This window comes from Emydura macquarii, unplaced genomic scaffold (genome assembly GCF_026122565.2).
Source record: "Emydura macquarii macquarii isolate MOO-44397 ecotype Brisbane River unplaced genomic scaffold, CSIRO-AGI_Emac_v2 contig_295, whole genome shotgun sequence".
NCBI lineage: Eukaryota > Metazoa > Chordata > Testudines > Chelidae > Emydura > Emydura macquarii.
This window is the reverse complement of record NW_027130432.1, coordinates 6,256,003-6,278,760: the sequence shown is the minus strand read 5'-3', so window position 1 is coordinate 6,278,760 and position 22,758 is coordinate 6,256,003. Positions and strand designations below refer to the sequence as shown.

The 22,758-nt window shown below is 36.5% G+C and overlaps 1 protein-coding gene across 7 annotated transcripts in view; it reads right to left on the bottom strand.

Annotated features, from left to right (window-relative positions):
• FTO (FTO alpha-ketoglutarate dependent dioxygenase) overlaps positions 1–22,758 on the bottom strand; it is a 308,286-nt gene that overhangs the window by 136,572 nt on the left and 148,956 nt on the right. For 4 of the 7 annotated variants that reach the window (XR_010920365.1, XM_067551224.1, XM_067551234.1 and 1 more), the window contains one exon: positions 20,932–21,056. The exons of 2 other annotated variants lie outside the window; for them this stretch is intronic. Coding sequence is in view for 4 of the 5 variants with exons in the window: in XM_067551224.1 (XP_067407325.1) it covers positions 20,932–21,056 (125 nt within the window). In the remaining variant the exon portion in view is untranslated. Of the gene's footprint in view, positions 1–18,985; positions 19,551–20,931; positions 21,057–22,758 lie in introns of those variants that run through there. One more of the 7 variants, XM_067551243.1, reaches the window with a different exon arrangement.

Below are 22,758 nucleotides of genomic sequence, written 5' to 3'. Positions count from 1 at the left end.
CATTTCACCCCAAATTCCTAGGTTCTGTTGTACTCTTTCATAACACAGGATGAATTGGAAAACACTGGTATAACTCTGATGATTTCCACTGAGTAGTTCCCGATTTATACCAGTGTCAGTAGACAAATTAGCTAGTGAGTCTGTGTCTCATTAACAGTAGCTGAAGTACCACTTAAGTGTCTTCAGCCTCAGTTTAATACCACAAGAGTTCACCAGGGATGAAAAGCTCCTAAAATCATTAAATAAGAGGAAATGTTTATATGACTTTTCCCTGAATAAAAATAGCATTTTGTTGGATAAGATTATGTTATATAAAAAGAGCCCCAACTCCTTATTTTTAATTGATGAAGTTATTCTTCATGTAGCTATGATGCAGACTGCTACAGCTTTCCCACTGTGCCTGCAGCACTGCCAGCGCTAAGCATTCAAAAATCACAAGCCAGGCTCCAAAAAATCATAACTACATAGCAGAATAAATCTGGAGTCTCCTTACTTGCCTTCTCAGCAGTCATTAGGGCTGGAATCTTACTTTTTAAAAAAATTGAAAGCCAAGATTTTCATGCAATCATGTAACTCCAAAAACGCCAAATAATGTGAGATTCACAATAAGATGGTGCCTGACGCTGTCCATATCTCTGACGTTCCATGAAATATGTAAGCACAGGCCCAACACTGTCCTTATAACGATCTGGCATGTTTAAATGCGATTTAGCTTTTATTAGCTAGGGAGTTATATTGACTAATGATCTTCAAAGACCATAAAACTTATCGTACTTTCGGTAGGCCCCAGTCTGAACATGGTTCCATTTATATAAAATTAGCACTTTATCTTTTCACTCCATTATTCAACAGTCATTAAATGTGGGTTGTTATAAGAAATGTGTGTTGCCTGATCTATTGATTGTGTATTGATTACTCACGAATCCCCAACTGACAAATTAGTATTCTGAGGTTTGGCAGTTTCCAGTACCAAGATCAGGCCCAAAGTTATTAGAATTACAGTTAAATTGGAAATCCTCATGTGCACAGTTGCAACACTCACACTTAGGAAAAAGCTGACTTTGCAATAGTCTTATTAACACAATTAGTAAACACACAAGTTCCGATCCAAACAAGAACGTAACAGTTATGCAATATTAACTTTATGTCCAGTGTCATACACATACTCTCTCTCTCAATTCCTGTGGATTCTATCCTGTCTCTGGCATGCCAAGTGATCCAATGGTCGAGGTCTCAATGGTCTAAGGCTGTGGTTAGCCTTAGTATAGGATCTGATGATTCTCATGATATTCATAAGGATGTTTAGCCTCCTTTGCCCATAATTAATTTCCTCTCCCTCATATTGTTGAGGTGTCCTTATTCTATAGGTTAACATATTAATTATCTTAACCTTATTAGTATATACATCAATTGGTCACTATCACAATCCTGCTATAGTATAGTTAAGTATCTGCTGATGTTCCTATCCTACAATACTGAAACTGGCATCAACCAACTTTTTTGTAGGCACCTATCAGCACTTTATACAACATTTCAGCAGAACTGTTTATTGCAAAATTATATCTTGTGCCAATTTAAAATTTAGGGTTACTGCTGGTCATTTTACTTATGCTAAGGCTTATAGCCTGACTTTCTGATGCTAAGTGTGTAAGCTAATGTCTTGCAGGTTTGGGCCTGTAGGCTTCTTGCATTACTGCCTAAGACATGTATCTTATTAGCTTATAAGCTTAAAAGCTAACTTTAAACAAATAAATTAAAAGATGAGCTAAATCCAAATCTACATATGTAAGGAGAAAAGCATTTTCCAAACCATGAGATGCATTCAACCTCATAGAAAAAGCAACCTATATTACTTTTATATGCTCATTATTTTCACCCTTTTCATTGTCTCAGATTTGGAATAATGATTACCAATAACTTTGTCCTTAAGAAGTTGTTCTTGGATACTATGAAACAGGATTTGGGGACCTGGAAATTTCTGCATTTTTAGTCATAAGTTAGTTCTGCTTATTTCTTAGGACTCTCAAAAGAAAATTTTAAACATTATTTAAATACACTCATCATATAATGAACCCCAGAGCTTCAGCATTCTAAATAAGATACATTATGTATTAGCAAAGAGAAATGACTTATGAAAGCTAAATTAACATATCTACAGCAAATATATTATCACAGTATAATATGGGACATAAAGGTTTGCATTTGCATCATTAGCTTTGCCATAATAAACGAGACACTGAATGTGATGCATAATGCAGTAAAGAAAACACAGCTGTTTGTTTCTGTAGAGAAGTGCATAGGTGCATTGCATTGAGAGTGCAAACACTTAATAAGCCCTCAACAGTGAGGCTATGGTACTTATAACAGCTATTGCTGATAACCATTTTCTATGGATAATTAACCATGTCAGGACACCAAGGTCCTAACAAGAGGTCCTCATAATTCCCCACTAAGGGAGAGACAGTATAAAATTATTATAACATATTACTAATATTTAACAATAAGACCATATCATTTGTGTTTTATTAATGGAAGCTGTATGTTAATAGCTGGGTTTAAGTTATTATTAGTTTTTTTGTGTGCATTTTACAGTGTTTTACAAAGCCTAGCTCTTTACTGTTAAACAAAGTGACAAGCCAAAATCAAGCACAGTACGTAAAGAAAATACATTTTCATTTGTAAATAAATTATTCATGTACTCTCATTTTTTAAAATATATTAACAACACATTTGTCTAGCACTTGCTATTTGAAAACTCAATTTACAGAGAGGAAGAAAAAATAATTCCAAAACAAAACTTTATTTTTCACTCCCCCCAAACAATTCAAATCGACACATTTTGAACTTTGGAAGCCCTCATATTTCTTTCAAGCATTTTGTTCATTTTTAAAATCAGCCAATAAAAGAAAATATTTTAATCACTCAATAAAAAGGCTTTTTGACATGTGAAGACAAAAGCCTCAGGACATTTATTAAGAGACTTCCTACTGTGCTGGGCTTTGTTGTATCTCGTAATTAAAATCACACCTGAGCGGGACCATCTGTGAGAGTGTATTAAGTTTCTTATAAAACATGAAAATTCTTTTATTTTTTCATGCAAACGCCAATAAATCTTGTACATATTTTTATGTGAAACAGAAAATAATGTGCTTAAATAAAGATCAGGCTTTGACTTAAAAAGAGAGCCAATTAAAAATTAAAGATGAATTCTATTTTAGTATTCATAAATCATAATTTATGGCACCTAATGGCACTTAAGCATATATAAAATACAATATGTAATTACAAAAATATTAAAATAAAAAGAACACATCTTTTTCTTCATAATATTCCTGACAATTTGTGGTTTTCTTAAAGTTTCTTTTCAGATGAGGAGCAAAAAGAAAAATGAGGTGAGAGTAAAAAGGATTCCTAGATTAATATTTTTCATTTCAATGACAGTTGAGGGTGCCCAGCAAGGGTTGATCAGCACATTTCATTGCTGGAAAAAATTATGTTATGATTATAAAAATGCTTAAAAGTTTAGTCATTAATTTAAATTTTGAGAGGAAAACGTTATGTATTTCATAAACAAAGACAGGATATTATAAAAAGTGCAACAGTTACATGAATTCCAAACAGACACAGAGCAGGATTCTTTATAGAAATACTCAATGAAAAAACATCTCTAAATGTAAACCTGATCCAGTGAAGTACATAGGTGCCTATTCAGCAATCCACTTTAAGAAAGTTTTTTAAGCATGTGCTTAGCTCCCATTGACTGAAGGTCCATTGACAATTGAACCTAAGAACATGCTTAAGGTCAGGCATGTCCTTAATGTGCCTAGCTGAACTGGGGTCTTAAGCACTTGTGTAACTTAAGTACAGAAGTAGTTCCATTGACTTTATTACAAGGTATGTTCCTTCAATGGGACCATTTACATGCTTGAAGGTACTCACATGCTTAAGTACTTTGTTGGACTGAGGCCTAGGTGTGTATTGAAGGTCTTGTTTCTTGACCATATAACATAAATTATACAAATACAATTACACAGAATGTATGTGGTTTGAACAATCCTACTGAAAAAAAATGTTAAACTTCTGACTCAAGACCAGTTGTAAAATGACTCTCTTACGAGATCCATTTATCAGAAATTAACCATGAGATACTGAAAAGGGGTAAGTGAGACAAATGTATTTCTCATCTCACTACAGCAACAAAACAAAACAATAAAAAAAGGTTTAGCAGTACTGGTAAACAGAAATAATCTAATAATTTCTCCCATAGTAGAACCTGATGATTCTACTAGGAAAAAGGATGATAATAAGAGGTTAATGGGAGGGACAAGATTTCTGTGTTCTTCAGAGCCTTGACAACTACCAAATTCCACATGCACATAAAGGTCCTCATATGTGGACTAGAGTCTATGATTAACTCATGTCCCAAATAAGAAATCCCAAAATTAAAGCCACCATGTTATGTTTAACTTTAGGTGCTGAGGGAAACAAACGAACATCATTGTGATTTTTTTTCTTTAAAAGACAAATACTCAGGCTTTAATATTTATTTGTGGAAAAACATTACTTTGGTTTAAGTTCTTTCAATATTTGTACATATTTGTCTTACAAAATGGTTTTTAATTTTTACACATTTCTGATAGACTTCAATTGCACTGGGCAAATGCATATTTTCATATATATACTATTTCAAAAATGTTTTCCTTTATGCAAAGAAAAACATCTGATGCAGTTTGTTTTGCAAACTGAATATTCCTAAATAAAAGCCTATAACTCTAAATAAATTGCATTTTCCCAAAAGTGTTTTTGACTTACTACTGACCCTACCTAGAAAATTCATTTCATTCCTGGGTTGTTGACCCAACAGAATATAATGGCTCCTTTGGTGCAGTTTTATTCCATTATGTCAATCCAGCTACATTCTCACTCCTCCCCCGCAAAAAAAACCCTAAAATTTTCAGTGATTTTTTTTTTAAACTGTTCAAGTGTGACAGCAGATTTCGGTGGCAGCCACTTTTTAGGCTTTCTCCCTCCCCAACTTCTTTTTAAAGTTACTTTAATATGTTTTCCCAAATGACCAATGGCTTCATAATATCAGTAGTTCAATCACTTTCCAAGTTATAGTTTTTCTTTTGAAGTTGGCCCCAGACTATACAGGCCCCCAGAATAAAGTGCTTTTGTTTCTGTAAGGTTTTCTTTTTCAGTTGCATAAAACAAAAATTCTATATTTAAAAAGCAATAATTCTGTGCTGATAGCTTTTCATGACAAGTTACAGTCAGAAAATACTTTTTCCAACCAAATCTGTCTCTCCTGAAACAGTATTAAATGGAAGTCTGACCGACCCTCCTATGACAGTTTGAAAGACATTTACTGATGCCTTATTCTGGTCTCAGTTACACACTAGGTTAAATCAACAGCATCTCTATTGAAGTCAGTGGAGTTACACTGATGTAATATCAATGTACGTGAGAAAAGAATCAGGCCTCCAGGATTCATTAATGCCTTTTTCAGATAAGTCAATATACCTACCAATAGTCAGATCAGTCCTTCTGAAACAGTACTGGACTACAGCAATCTTAAAAATTACTGTTGTGTCCCCAACCTTATCTTCCTAAGAAAACTCATCCAAAAATTAGTGATAACTGAACTTTAACAACTGCTAATCAGGGCAGACATCCTTAATCCTTCTCAACCAACATGCAGACTGAGCCACAACATTGGGACTATGTTGGTGACACTGATGGATGATCTCTATACAGTTATGGTCAGAAGTCAAACTTCAGTTGAGAGACAAGGGGCTGTGGTAATATCTTTTATTGGACCAACTTCTGTCGGTGAGGAGACAAGATTTCGAGCCACAGAAGTTGGTCCAAAAAAGCTATTACCTCACCCACCTTGTCTCTCTGATATCCTGGGACCAACATGGCTACAACTATACTGCAAACTTCGGTTGGTCACGCAAAGTGTTACATATAGGAGCCTGGAGGATGGAGCAATATACCACTAAATGGTATATGCCAAAAATAAATAACTTTCTCCCTTCTCTTTCCCTCTACCTCCGCCCCTGCAAGCAAAGAAAGGAAGAAAGAAGGGAAGAATTGTGTCTCTGAGGCACAATACTTCTGGGGCAGGATGATGCAGTTTACATCCACACCTGCTCAAGGCTATCCCTAAAAGCATAATCCTGAATAAACCCTGAATAACAAAGATAGATAAGATTAAGATTCTGGTTGAAATTTAGGATCCTATTTTCTTCTCAAGAGAATAACATGCCTAAGTGTCCCATATTTGGGGGAAAGAATGGATACATTTCCTGGGGGGAAGGGGAAAGTGCAACAATGAATCTACAATAGCACTTCACTAATGAACTTTCCATTAATTTCTATATGCAGATGCCTCCTCTCCCCGCTTTGTCTCACTTACCAAATCTTCATTATTTTAAAAAATTTACTATGGGACATTATAAATGATCAAAAATAATAAAAACTGAATTGCAGCTGTTAAAACAAGTTAACAAACTGCATTTTGTGATGCACTGTCCTTGGTGTTTTTTATTATTGTGCTTGTGTATTTTCTCCTTAAATCAGTTTACAACATTTATTCATTCACAATGACCCTGTGTATTTGCATCTGCAGCACATCTGACTGTATATGGAACTGCACAGCTTTCAACATTCATTCATCTGCCCTCCCAGCTGTAGGCAACATGGGGAGACACCAGTGACTAAATATGGGGTGCTTTTGAATGGTATGAAAGTACAGAGAAAACTGTCCCATCAGGAAACCTGACTTCTAGATAATAAAGACAAATGCTTAGGGGTACTTCCAAAGCTTTAAAGCTTTCAAAACTAACACATGATCCAGAATTTCAAATGAAGAGGTATCAGAACTAAAAGGGCATTTACAGTAACTATACAAATATACTTAATGAAAGTCTCATCTAGTTGTGAGCACTTGGTCATAAATTTTTTTTTGAAACCCTAAGGGCTTGAACACAGAGTTTGCAATTCTTGTGAGAAAAAAAATTACACATACATATACTTCATATAAATAATCCCAATATAAAACCATGCTAATTTATTTAATGCCGAACTTTCATACAAATTACTTAGCAATTAAATCTCACCTCATCAAATTGTGTATGTGAAATAAAAAGGAACAGATGTGCTCCTCCAAACCCAACTCCTTCCTACAAGAAAACTAACTATCATTTTACAACCCAGTGAGCTACTGGGGGTGTGTGTATGGTGCTAATCATACACATTCACATCACCACCACCACCACAACCTCAACATAACAGTGAGTTATTTATAGAGTTATCTATCTCACACTTTGCAGATGATGCCTAACATTATGACAACAGTGAAGAGAAAAGGTCTCCGTACCTGCCTAACTAAAACAAGTTTCTGTAAAGTAATGAATAGAGACAGCTTGGGGACCATCCACCTGCACTGCCTGCCTTTTACTGCCTGCAAAGTGAAACCACAAGGGATTGGCAGAAGGTACTTTCTGACAGGGCCAGGACAGCCTCTCTCCTTAGTGACAGTCTGGGCCTAGCGTCTTAAACCTGACCCACCATAATTCCTTCACAATGCAGCAGCAAGGCAGCTGACAGTAGCAGCTGCACCTCCTAAGCGAGATGGATGGAATTTTCATAACTAGTTCCCCAAGTTACATTTTACCTTCAAGATAATTTATGAGCTGCTCTGGAGCCTTGAAGAGACAATATGCTTGCCATAAAATTAACTTTAACAGTCTTGTAGGTTATAATTAACACTGGAAGGGTAGCACCAACTGGATGAAACACGTGGCATAATTGATGGTGAAACTGGAAATTAAGGAAGCTAACGATATCATTACTGTGCACATCACTTTAGTGAAACCTATTTTTTCTGGGGGTTAATTACAATCTTCTTCTAATGTACACATTCTGATGGGGAGTGGATGAGTGTCACAGCTAGAAGTGGGTGGATTTGCTGGCAAGGCCACCTTGCACCTGGGCTGATGTATATATTGTTTTCTGCCTGGAAAAGATATACATGTCAAAGCAGCAGCAGCACCTGAACATCTGGCAGTATGAACACTGTAGCTTAGAGATAGATGATTGCTCAAGCCTCATAGAATTTTTCATTTTCTCAGTAAGCAGTATCCTTTTTCCTGTAGGAAAAAAATCCTCTCTGAGATTTCACTTAATGGCACACATTATTAATTTAAACGACTTGCGTGACTAAGAACATTTTAACTTTACTTTTATATTGCCACAACTTAGTAGTGAATTAAGATTTTCCACTAGTGTATTATCCTCCAGGTTTATTACATTAGCCTTTAGAAACACTGTAGAGTGATCTTTTTAGCATCTTGCCCGTCAAGGGGATACTGAACAGAAGTAGAGATGCTAGTGAGCTAATTAATCAGAAATAATTTCATAAACTGCTGCCGTCTTTGGAAAGGATAACATGCCATTCATCCACCCATACCTAATACTCCTCTTTCTAACCAAGACTGAAGGAACCATTAATGCAATGTATTTATTTGAATCTCTTCCAAATTATTCTAATGCAACTCTTTTTTTTTGTCCCTAGACAAGATATTAGACAATATTCAGACAAATGGTGCAACAGTGTCACCTACAGGCAAGCAAAGCTGTTAATAAACTAACCTCCATTCTATAATTCCACAAAACTGACATCTGAATGTAGGCTTTATCTATTACCTGGAAAACACATTGAAGGGGAAATGTCTAAGACACACTGGGGATGGCCTAATATAAAATAAAATTACTACTCTTCATGTGCGGTATATTGTCTGCTAAGATAAACACACTGTACAGTAATTATGAGTAATCTATTATAGAGTGAACAAATGGTTAACCTTTCATCTCCAGGGCATCTTCTCAAGTCAACCTTGACCATGATGGTCAAAAATCATTCTTACTAAAGGATCTACAGACTCTTGAAAGACACATGTTAGCTTTTTAAGATATATAAATATATCCCCAATATCAGACAAACCCATCCTCACAACTGATAACCTTTATTAAAATGCTGCTCAGAGTGCTATTAGTAGATAGTAAAAAAAATATCTCTTATTTACCACAAGTCAAGATTGGTCAGGTTAGTGGAAAACTAAAGATGGGTGAATACAGAAAAAAAATTGTGAATATTTGTTTCTATTTTTAAAGAAAAATCTTTTGACTGCTTTTGTATCACGCTTTTCTGTTCACTTGTCACATATATTCTAGCAAATTAATTTACCGGCAGGAAAATTCTGAATCATAGTCACACATTCATGCAAGAACCCAATTCTAAATAGTTACTCTCATCCAACCAGGAAGCAGATACCTATTAAATGAGCTGTGTGTTCAATCAAAACTAACCAATATGGTTTCAGCTTCAGATACATACTTGTAATGACTTTTCCACAGACAATCTGCAGACCAAAAATGCTTTTCCTAAATTATTTGCCAAATAATTTCAGAGAGTGAATATATTTGAGAAGATCTCAATCTACTCAAAGACAATATGCAGAGAAAGAGGTGAAACTGATCCAATGAATTATTTTTTATAAATTATTAGTTCTATACACAACATATTTTGGGCCAAATTCTAACCTCAGTTACACTAATGCAACCTTGCAAATGTAACTGATAAAAAAATTAGCCAATCTTTCAGTGAATCTGATATACCCTCTCAGTATCAGCTCCAAAAATTCTCAGAACTCTTTCTCTCTGCTACCAAGCTACTCTCTCTCTCCCTCTCTCCTTCCAAGCTCTCACCACCCCTGGGCTTAATTGTCTAACCCTTTCCCCTAACTTCTTTTTCTATACTCTGCATATTCACTGCCTCTGTCTTCTAAGAAATTATTTTTGGTCTGCCTCCTGCTACCTATGTTTGTGATTTTGCAATTCATTTTCTAGATGCCACAAAGCTCTTCGTTAATATTTTTTAATATGCTTCTTGCCCATGCATTATTTCTGCTTCAAATTCAGCCCAGGTAAGGTAATTCCTAGTATACACGATGTAGTAATATGAACCATTTCAGTGATATTGGAACTCATGAGCCTATTTGTTAGTGATTCAAAGGTATTGCTTTCCCTCTAAAGGTTTTTTCTGTAGGCAAAGATCCCAAGAAGTTTCAGTGGGTTATAAAGTATTTTTCTTTCCACTACCATTTTATAGTCCCTAAACTCTTTTCTCATTCATGGTATACAGGCAATCCCTACATGACATTAAGGTCATGGACATGAAACGATACAGCTTATGTAAGAGGTCCCTTAGTCCATATCTTTTTAAATGACATATCTAACCTTAAACTGCACAAATGCTAGAAAGATACCATCTTTGTAATTACAGGGAATATACAATAGATTATATTTCTACAGAATTCTTTGCTGTTTGTCTCATTCCCTTGGGCCTGAAACCCAGCCTCTGGTCTTCAGACAGAAGTCACCTCCCTTCCTGTCCACTGCTGTTGACATGATCCTTGCAATTTGTAACATGACTATCACTAGTATATGTGTGATAAATGTGTATATCTGCACATATTTATACACACACATTTTTAAAATGCATGTAAAAGTTCTTTATGGAGAAGACTACAGACTGATGTCCTCTCTCCATATGGATGGTACAGAGCAGACAATAATAGTGCAAGCACCCACGCTCATTGGAAAAACAACTTGTCACAACCCTGACCTGGAGGAATCACCTCTTGTGTTGAGGACATGTTCAGTTGCTACATCCATTTGATTTTTTGGCTTCCCTGAAAACACCAGCAAGGGTATAAATTAGTATCAGTTGTGATGGTGGCATATTAAATACACACCTGCCTACTAGAGCTGATGAAGCAATTCATTTTACATAGGCCATCAAATAGCAAGCCGAAGGGAATAACATTCTGGCACTACCAAACTGAACCATATTTGATCTAGTGACTGGAGATGAAAGGCTTTGTGCTTCACATTATTAATCCCCAAAGTCATCAAGTCCCATGTATGTGATGAAACTTTAGTAACACACAAGACTGACAGTATTCAAGGATTAAGTCCTGTACTTATATTCACTTACATCTTTTGAAATGGCATGAATAGCACAGAATTTGGCTGACTGCACATAAGTTCTCCATGCTATCCCATGGTTTTTCCATATTAATATTATATGCTGATTTTATAACACAGATCCTCAAAGTTCAATTGGGTTTCTATTACATTAAGCTGAATTTAAAAGTGACAACAATACCTCTAATAACATTAACAATAAAGTCCCCATAGGATAAGGAATCAGTTCTTGGAAAGAAAAGGTAGTTCCACCGCCAGACTCATTTAATCTCAAACTTCTATTTTTAGACAAAGTTTCAATTTGTACTAAATTTGTGAGATGGTTTTATGGAGATACCAGGTTCTGAGGTATAAAGGATATTCTGCTATGGGGAAAGGAAAGTAAGAAATCTCACTGGATGGTTTCAAAATAAATCTATGACATTCTTTCATTCACTGGGCTAGTCATTCCTCATCCTTAGCTTGAAATGCCAGTTCTTTAGCTGGACTGCAACAGACCTTCTGCCCCCCCCACCCCTCCTCCCCACACACACACACTCCTGCTTTTCTCCTCCTCCTCTGCCTCTGGCAGATACCATTGTCTGTAGTAAGAAGGATGACAGCTGATGCTAATGCCACTTTGTGGTTCAGCTGTCAGATGATGTAGCTAACACTCTGTCTCCACAGATTATAAATTTGTCACCTCTGTGATATACTCCATCTCCACCATCCTGTAGCCTGGAAACCCCATAATTTCTGTTCCCTGAATTCATATCTGCAAGTGGTACTAAGTAAATTGTGGCCAAATCACTAGAAAACCAGCACTATCTATCTTTCTTGCACTGCAATCATAAAATCTTATAAAAATAAGGAACTGTCACTACTGCTGACTTTAAAGCCTTGTCCAGATGAACTAAATTCATATCACTGTATAATATTATGCAATTTTATTAACAAGCGATTATAGGCATTTTCCATCATAAAATGAGCATCAAGTGCATTCTACTAAACTGCAGCAATTTCATTAAATTCTCCATTAGGTAAAAAGTAGGCTGTCTGAATCTACAACACTGCTTTTTGGCTTGGAAACTTTAATCATACTATAATGAGGCTAAATCTGTGTCACTTGCCAGGCAATTGGATCTGTCTTTGAAGACCTGGCAGACATACATAAAGGGGGGTGTGGAATCAAAGGAGGAAAGTGTCAACAAAGATTTCTATATGACTATATGATTTTTGTCTAAATTTGGGGTATTATGGCTGTCTATGCTATTCATAAGTGTGACTTCTAAAATTGAAATAAGGTGGCCTTCAGAGCAAACAGTTTGTATAGTTTGCTGTAATGAAAGAGCCTGTGAGACTCATAAAAAACAGAGTAAGTAACTCAGGCTCAAGTTTTGTGACAAACTTTTACAAGAGACATCCCTAAAATGCCATACAATGTGAGTCCTCTCAATGGATTTCGTACTGAATCTGTATGGTTCTTTGCATCAACTGAAGTTTTTCATTGAACTGACTGCATCACAAGCCAGAATACAGGGTTATCTGTAAATAGCCACTGCTTTTAGGCTCAAAGTCTTTTCAAGGGTAGGTCAAGATAGTTTCAAAGAAAAAAAAATCATTACTGTAAAACAGAGGTATTTAATCAAGCAGCATTTCCATTGTTCTTTAGAGTACTTGCATCTACTGATACCAAGCTTGGTTGGTTCAAAGGCTTGTGAATAGAAGAAACACAGGAGAAAGACTTAAGTGGAAAACAGGAAGGGTCACAAGAAGCAGAAGAACTCTGGTAATAACCAAATGAAGAGAGGGCAAAGGTCACCAGGGACAGCTGACCCTCAAACATAACGTGAAGAGGACTCACATCTTCACTGAGGTCTCAGAGTTTTGTGAATGCATTTAAAAGTTGTAAGTTTGGACTTTCAAACTATCTTACAGAGTTTTCACGACGTACATACAATATGCACTGCCACCGTGTCCATGCCACAAAATACCTTTGCTTTAAAATAAGTGATATTAAGAAAACTATGCTTTCCACAAGTTTGCTTTATGATACGTAGTGGAGGCTTGAAAGTTTTGCTTCTTTATAATAAAAAAAAAAAAATTCAAAAGTCAAGTCTGTTATTCCTTTGCTTATCTTGGAGATTTGTTAGCCAGAGTTTCCAAAATGGTGAATATGACTTAGAGGTAACACTTCTTCAACACCAGTTCAACTGCACCTGATGCTGACACACATTGCCAGCAATGGATTAGTATAGACAAGCCTATTGGGGGTATCAGAGGGTATATCTTCATTGACGGCGGCTAACTCACCGCCATCAGATTGATCTATCCAGATTGATTGAGCAGTCAGTGAAGACTCGCTCAATCGATCCGGAAGTTGACATGTTAAAACCACCCCCTCAAGTGGCATAGCACTGCGTCGATGGGAATGCATTTCCCATGAGTCCAGCGCAGTGAAGACGTCGCGTAGAAGAGGAGTTACAAAGTCGACGGGAGTTACGCAAGCTACTCTGCGCAGCTTGTGTAACTCTCATTGACTGCCGCCGAATTTTCACATAAGTGTAGACCTGGCCAGAGATGTGCAGAATGAGCTCTGAATTTAAGAAGAAGGAATTCCTACAGAGAGATTTTTCTCCCACCCATATTAGTTAAACAGGCATTAATGAAACAAAAACTAAGGGTTTTAAATAATTTCCCCTGTACTCAATCAGGTTTTGTGTCTTAGATACTTGAGATCTGTCCCTCTTGGATACTTAAATAACTCCTATTACTGTATCTGAGCAACTCACAATATTTAATACATTTATCCTTACATCATCCCTGCGAGGTAGAGGAATGCTATTTTAATTTTACATATCGAGAACCAAGGCTCAGAAAGACTAAGGGCCAGATATTTGAGACAGGCACCTAGGTACTTTTGAAACCCCCATGAGGCAAAAATACATTTCAAAATCTGGTCCTAAGTGATTTGCCCAAAGTCACACACAAAGTGTGTGGCAGAACAGGTAATTGGCCCTGGGACTTCCAAGGCCCAGGCTAATACCTTAACCAATGGACCATATTTTCTGTCCAGCAAGGTTTGGATCTTTAGATCCACAACACAGGCCTCTACCAAGTGAGCTAACAGCATAACTACTAGTTCTCTGTCCTTCCAGAGTGTCTTCCAGGGTAGACCAGAACTGAAATTCTAATGTAAAAAAAGAAGCAGGAAAAAAAGAAAACCTTTAGGACCTTCTTCATATGTCATGAACCAACAAAATAAACCAAATCTTCACACTCATTCCTCACAGCCTTTTTGGAAGGTCACCGTTAACATGGACAACATTTCTTGAATCTCAGCTTTACATTATTATTTTTATTACTGTAATGCCGTGGAGCCCCAGTCCTGGACCAGACCCCTTTTATGCTAGGTGCTGTACAAACATGAAACAAAAGACAAAGAGTTTACAATCTAAGTATATCTATTAGTCTAAATATTTCTGATATCACTAAAGCAGAGTGATAAATGGTGAGGTAATTCCAGTGTAGTGAGAGACACAGGTAATTCGGTCATCTAATCCTTCCCTCTGTTCTGAGACAGGACCAAATATATTTCGTATGTAATATGCAGCCTTACTTCGGTTGCAGGAACTGCCCAATTTCAAAACCACATTCACCCTTGTTTGAGAGGTTAGAATATGGTTAAAATGGCATTGTAGTGTACAGCACTTCAGAATTTCAATCTGAGCTAAATTAATTTTTGACCCACATGGTCTCGAAGACACCCAGACTTATTGTTCTGGGTGAATTTCACGTTCAGGCACACAGTTTCTCTTCTGGGTTGGCCTGGAATTTTATGGAAGCCTTGAAAACCAAAGACCTACTTAAAAGGCATTCAGGATCTACACAAAAACTTGGATCAAATTTTTGGGTGGGATTTGGTGGTTAATAGGGGGTGAAAATAATACCTCTGTCACACTCAGACCATCACATCCCTCAGATTGGCATCCAGGCTCACTACTGATCCTTTGGGAGTGGAGGACCTATTTCATAGATGCACACACGGAGATCAGTGAACCCAAATGGGGTTTAGATTACGATACGATAGAACACCATACACCCAGTTGCCAATTTTCTCAATAACCTCATAGGACATGATGATAATCTTTTGTTCTTAACTACTGATATGATCATCATGAGTTGCTACTTTCTTTCTAAACTTTGGCCTGTCTTACTTCTCTGGTTCCAGTTGCAATGTGGGAAAGTCAATGCATTGCCTATGAGATGAACTCACACTTCTCAAAGCTTGTAAAATTAAGCAAGGAGTTAAGGTAATGAACAATGGAGGGGTCTGATCTAAGGAAAAATAGAAAAAATGGAAAATGTTTGTAAATGCTCTTCTAACTTAAAAGGAAACTCTTCAATCTTTAAGCTGAACGATGATGTAAAAATCATATGTTCACTTGGACAGGTCAAAAAAGAGATGAGTCAAAGGGAGTCAAAAAGATATGAGCAGTTGAGGATAAAGTGCTTGGTCTTAAACGTAGAGATAAATGACTAGGATGGAGGAAACAGACAAAAAAGACTAACGGCCTGAAAAATGAATTATGTAGGCCTCCGCAGAGGAAGAATCTTGGCATAAAGGAGGAGTCATAGCCAGAGATGGAGTAAGGAAAGTTGCTGAACCACAACAGGAAAGAACCAGAGACAGCTGCCTAGCTATAGAAGAAGTCCAATATGGGAGCATGATCCATAGTTTGGAATAAGTTTAATGAAAATAACAAGGAAGAAAGAACATGGAAGAACAGGCCAAAGCAAAACCCAAAGTGAATCCTATCAAGTATAAAGTCAGAGATGACTGAAAAAATTAGAGGGGGCTACTTTTCCAAGTACTTTTTCTAATACACAGAAAGTTAGAGATAAGGTGAGAGTGTCAGGAACAGTTTTTTGTTTGTTTTGTTTTATGAGGGGCTAGACAATGAAAAATTTGGCAAAGCTGGGAGAATAGTGGAAGCCAAAAATACATACTGACAATAGTTGCATAACAAAAACTTTACACACACACCTTTTACATAGTGTAAAGTAACAAACAAAGATACTCTTATAGAGTGACCTGTCTATCAAATGTTGTGAGTTGTATTATTGGTCTCATAAAATGGATTTTCTCATTGTATTATTTCAATGAGCTGAGGAACTTGGATTTAAGCTATTGATTCTTACAAGATTTAATCAGTTAACACTTTTCTGCTATGTTTATTGCATGAACCAAAGGAATTCTTTGTTTACTTTGGTCCCAATTCTTTATTAAATCTTTATTCTGTTTTCACTCAGTCACAACTGTTAAAGTGCAGACTTCAGGATTTGGGTAAGTATTACTATTTTTACAAGTAAACACTAATAAACATCATAATTTTACTTTCCCTACAATCAGACCTGTAACTTCATTATGTTCCTCTTCCCAAACACTGGACAACACAGTTCCAGATTCTAATCTCAGTTTATTGCCGATTTCACTTGGGTAAACTGATCAGAATCTGACTCGTAATAGTGCACTTTTACACAAAAGCAGAATTTCAGTGAAGACGTTTGATTACAACAATTAACTTAATAATTAAAAAAAATAAACAATTTTACCAGCAAATAGCAACATTAAAGTATGAGCATATGTAACTAATATTTGTTTTGTAAATCAAACATATTGCTGATTTCTTAGTGACAATTTGGTAACAAATGTGTCCATTCACAAAATGTAGCAAAAGTAACACCAAAAATGAACAGAAAGCAAAAGGAGCAAGACCAACAAATATTTAAGAAAACATAGTATAAATCTATGATAAAAATATTATTTATAAGAGGACTGAGAGGCATGAATTTGTATTCAAACTGTTGTACAGTTCTCTTGTATATTTCTAGGACATGAAAGGTGTTAACACCCACTTCTACAATTTCAAGCAAATATTTTTCAAACTATTATTACATGACATAATTTTGCTACTTTACTACTTACTCCATGTACATCGTAAATGTATACTATGTTCAAAAAGATATATAAGCAAATAAAAACAACATTATTAAAATATTAACAGTGTCCTAAAAATGAATCAGGTGCCATACTTGGACTGTACTTTTCACCCCTTTGGTCTCACTTTTCAAATGATAATTTCTTCCATGGTCACCATTAAATCTTAATCTATTCCAGCTCTCCGCATGGGTCAATGATTCTATATGTACCATGGTTATTTTAAAATGTTTCCCTTTTGTAGAAAAAAAGAGCTGTCTACAGCCAGATGGATAACTTCACACTTCATTTATCAAACCCAATACATTAGACTCTGTCCTCTCTTGCCCACTTTGCAGTTAAACACCCATATAATTTAGTAATAATTTTCATTATCATATGGTGACCCCAAAAAACCTGCACGGGTTTGCATGGTCAGTTCAAAATTCACAGCTGTTCTTTTTAGCCTCTGCTCACTACAGTAGATGCTAAGGTTCCCCCTGTTTTATTAGCTGAAGACTGACCTTTTGGAAGCTGAGGTCAAGAAGGGGTCAGTTCAAAGGGCTTGAGCAGCTCTCTAACAGCTATAACAACCTGTCCATCAGACACTATCAAGCAGTATAAACAAATGTGAACGTTTAGAAACTCTGGGCCATTTCTGTTAACACTTAGAGCACATTCCCATAGTCCTACCTGATATTTTGGATCATCACCACTCAGTATAGATGAATTTGCATCCCTGAAAGACCTGTTTGGATAGCATTATTTAGGGGTTACCAGTATTCAAAATGGCAGGTCATAACACTCAGTGTACTACTGTGTGATCTGAACTCTGGTGCTGTAGCACAAACTCACTGTAATTTCAGCCAGTCATTACGCAGAAACACTGGTATAACTAAAAACAACATCCACTGTGACATGCTTTGTCTGATTAAGACAGAAATACATGTTAGTGAAGTCCTGATACTTCTGTGAGGAAGATTCACAGCACTGTAAAAACAGTCACCTTATAGTTGTGTTACAGTTCCAACCATGTACTTTTTTTTTTTTTTTAAATAAAGGTACGAGTGCCACAAGTGAACCTGCTGAAACAATAGAATGGCTACATTACTCTAAGAGTACAGTAAGTGCACAGTAAAGTTTTTGCCAGCTATTCTGTTAGTTGACCTAAATTTCTTGAAGTTGTACTGTTCATAATGTGCTCTCTAATGTGCAATGTAAGGTAATTAGAGTCATCTGTATTTAACTTCCAGAGGAAAAAAAAATCTATTATCTAATCTAGCTGATCCCCTGATAGCCTGCTGAAAGTAAAATACGGTTGCCTATTGCCTGCCCTTTGACAAGTGCTAATTATTTCCTGTCCAAGCACATTTTTCTCATGTAATTCCAAAGTACACAATAGACTGATCTCTAAAACATGGCCAGCACTGCTAGCACTGCGGTGGATGTTTTATAACTTTCACCACCGCATGCTTGATGGCTACCATAGTCAATGCTTCATTCCAGACATCTAGCTGAAGCTTTGATGAGGTAAAGTGAGGTGTACGGTAACAGTCTGTTTATGTAGATCATATGGATGAGACTCTTAGATAGGTCACTGGGATGGGAAACATCAAATGGAAAAAAAGGATTATGGTTATTTAATACTCAAGGGACACTTTCTTTCTGAGCTTTCAAGACACCATGCTCTTGAAATTTTCTTTCAGGTGTTTAGTTTTAAGGAGGCCTGCACTTTGTCTGCTTCTAAGCTTTCCCTCTCCCATCCCCCAAAGTACTTTAGCATTTTTGTGTCAGAGGCTAGACTTTGTCTACCACACCAGTGCTGGCTCCAGCTTCTGATTAAATTGTTAGTAGTAAACAAAGGCCAGAAACAATGTAACCAGACTCCTTCAAACAAGTCATTTTTGTCATGACCCGATGATTTGATATATTAGGAAATTATTGTTAAACTAAATGGACCCGAAGAAGACATGCCATTCATTACAATGCTTTATTCTTTCCCTGTCTCTAGAAAGCCCTCTATTTTGTTTAACAAAAGAAGAGTGAAGTGTTCTAAGTGAAGAAAAGCCCTTTGAGATCTCTTCAACTAATGATACACCCCCCCCCTCCCCCCGGACTCATTTGGTTTAATTTAATAAGACAAATAATGCACCATCAGAGACTTTAAAAAACATCCTTGAGAATCTTTAGAAAGCAGGAAACTAAATGGAGTACCAAGTGACGTAAGGTGAGGAAATTACAAACTACACTTAGATAGGTATTTTGCATTCTGAGACCAGATCTGATTAATATAATAATGCACAGCCCCCTACTCACTAGAAGAAATCTTAGTAGACAAGGTCGTTAATTTGTTCAAATAATTGTTACTGTTTTCTAGCATTTAATCCATGGAGTTTCTGAAGTGTTTCAAGAACCCATACAGTACAGCAATATTGAGAGTAGCAATTCCAATCAAATGTCTGGTTCAGCTGCCACCACTGACTTTTTGAAATAACTGAGGTCAAGTCCACAGAACTTTCAGTATCCATACAAAGCACTACATAAAAATACAAAAGAATTCTCTTAACTGGAACATACCACTGGAAACAAATTCATACCAATTATAAGCAATTACCCTGATTACCACAAGTCCCACAATAATACATACATTAGGCCTAAGTCTGATCTTACATGCAAATACAGGACTCCTACTGATTTTAATGAAAGCTGTGTGAACATATCCAAAGGCAGAATTTGGCCCATTTTTGCAGTAGATCTTTGTGTTTATTTAATAAATTGTCTTAAAAACAAGAAGGAACAAGAGATTATTAAAGCATGCATACATTTATAGCTTTTAGATTATAGATCTAAGAATGGTATGGTAAGACTGACTCATCTAGCAGCCATTACCAGCGCAGGAAAGTGGAATGAAGCAAGCAAGGTGGCACTGAGTGGCAATTAACACCAAAACGTATCTGCTATAAACAGGTTTGCCAAGAAGAATAGGCATGGCATTTCAAACAGACTAAGAATATTGATTTATCGATTGTCACTGAAATGCATCCCACTGAATACATTTCTGAGTGTTTATCATAGATAAAGGAACACTGTCAACTAAAAATTTAGGCAACTTTAAAAAATGTGTTAAAAGTAGTTTCAGTTACTGCATGCATCCTGGAATCTCCTTAGCCATTTTTGTCATTTGGCAATTGCATCTTCCTTTTTTTTTTTTTTTAAATGTTCTTCATATTTTTCTCCTCTGTTGTCACCTAAAAATTCCATGCACGCAACTGGGGAAATTGACTACTGTGTACAGGCAGTTTTACTGATTCACTAACGTGTTGCCAAATACAAAAAGTAAGCCATCTGAAGAGGAAAAAATGGAGACTTCTCCCTCAGCCTTTTTCAGCTATTGACTCTGATCCTGTGAACAGACTTGCCCACATGGAGTCCCACAGATGTTATCTGGACTCTGTGTGGTTGTAAGCATCAGCACCAACACATCTACTGACTGAGTTTGTGCCATAGTACTATTCTATTCTGTTCAGGTTCTTATACTGACCCTATCACAACCATGATCCATTAATGGGTATTATTTGTAACAATAGGAGGGAAAACCTTTTCAGACAAAGTGTGATTAAATTGACAGCATCCCTTTACGTGGGCATACTATTTATCAGGGTATCAGTTGAATAGACTGTGCTGTATCAACATAGTAATACAACATCACACTGCTAAATTAACTGTGAAATCATATATAGTATCGTTTGACTATTTAATTCATACAGAAATGTAACTGAAATAGCAAACAGTAATATTCTTTTTTTTTTAAACTTGCCAGCTGTTTTTTTCTATGTGCTTCTTTATGAAAATAGTTGATTATGTGGTTTTTTTATTTCAAGGTCTCACTATATTTTCCTTTTCCTTAGGGCTCTCACCTCACTGTCCATTCTTTGCGTAGTTCTTGTCGTTCTGTAAGAAGTGGCAAGAAGCAGCTGATGATTTCATTTCTTTGTTCCATGGTTCGTTCCTCTTTTCCAACTTCACAGAGCACCAGGCTTGTCTTAAAGAAAAAAATTATAATCCAAAAATAGGAAACAAAAGCATAAAATTAATAAAAAGCCCATAAGCAAATAAGGACAGTAAATCAATGTTTTTTTATTACAGTTCCACTACTGACAAATCAATACAGTAAATGATGGTCAAAAATGGCCACCATACATTTGGTATTTAATCAATGTACATGGCACATAAGGTAAACCTTAAAGCTTCATTGCCTTAAGTAACACAAGATATTGTACATTCTTGCTCTCATTTTCAAGACGATTCCTTTTCTTTTGTGCTTTCTTGTACAAATAATTATTAGCAATTATTTTCCTAATATATTTTTTCCTTTAATGTTTGCAGAGTAACACTGTTGTTTTTTTCGGACTCCAGGTTCAATCTATCTGTCTGCACTATATCTTTGTACGGAGAATTTCTTTGTTTGTGATACCCTTGTTTTTTCCCCCTTTTTCTCTTTTCTGTCGAATAATCACGTTTCAAGGCAGTAAATAAACAATTTTTTTTTCAGTTTCTGAAATGAATTACACACAGTCAGGAACTATAAATGCAATGAAATTCAGTCATAAGATAAACATTCAGCCCCCAGAGATCATATTACATTTCAGTTTGTGGCAGTCTTATTCTATAGCCATGACTACACTGCAGTATTTTCTTCTTCACAATCATTTATATTCAGTATAACTTTAACCAAGACCTGATCCACTCTGCCATACAACAAACCCAAATTTCAAGAGAGTTACTCTGCAGGTCCATGCAGGGAAACCCTCAAATCCATGGCAAACAATTTATTGATTTTTATAAGACGTTATTCAGTCCCAGCATAGGACCCCAGCACTTGGAGTCATGTGATTACACCAGATTGTAATCTTTCATTTAAAGAAAATTTCTGGCTCTCATGGCAGTGGAAATAAGTTTGAAAACACAACTCAAGTGTAACCAAAGCAGCAATATCTGGCTGAACTTGAAGCAATAGCTGTGAGGAGGTGCACTGATTCATTTAGCTCAATGAGGTATTAACTCCAAAACCCACTGCTGGTGAGGGATATGCCAACACCACTCCAGCAGGGAACTCTGTGCGTGGCAGGAAGAGAATTGCATAGCAGATGACATTAATTATCATATTAATAGTTGGGTAATCTAAATAATTTAAAAGAGCAGCATGAATTTTAATAGCAAAATAAAAATAGTAAGAGCTATGTTGTGATTGGCACATAACTCCCATTGATTTCAAGGGGAGGTAGGCACCTATCCTGCTTAGGTGATTTGGAAAACCTCACTTGGTGTCTCTCTGCATTTTTAGGCATGTACACCTCTTTGAATAACTGGCTTACTGTCACTGCGGAGCAGAGTCACTGCTGCTATTGCTGTCAGCAATGCCAGCCTCCCTAAAAGGAAAGAAAAGGTTGGGGTGAAGGCATGGCCACACTCTTTCCCTCTCTGCTCCAGCCAGTAGAATTTTGCTTTATGCAAAGAAGCACAAACTGCATCTTTCCTGATGAAGCGTGCATTAGCCAGAATGCTGCACAGAATCCTCATTGTAACATGGCCCCTCTGTCCTTTGAGATATGCGGGCACTACTATACACAGTTTGCAATAAAGGAAACTGTTACTGAGAGGGTAAGTGATTGGCCTAAGGTTACACAAAGTCTGTAGCACAAGTAGGAAGAGAGCTGAGCCCTGTAAAAATGAAAAAAGGGCAT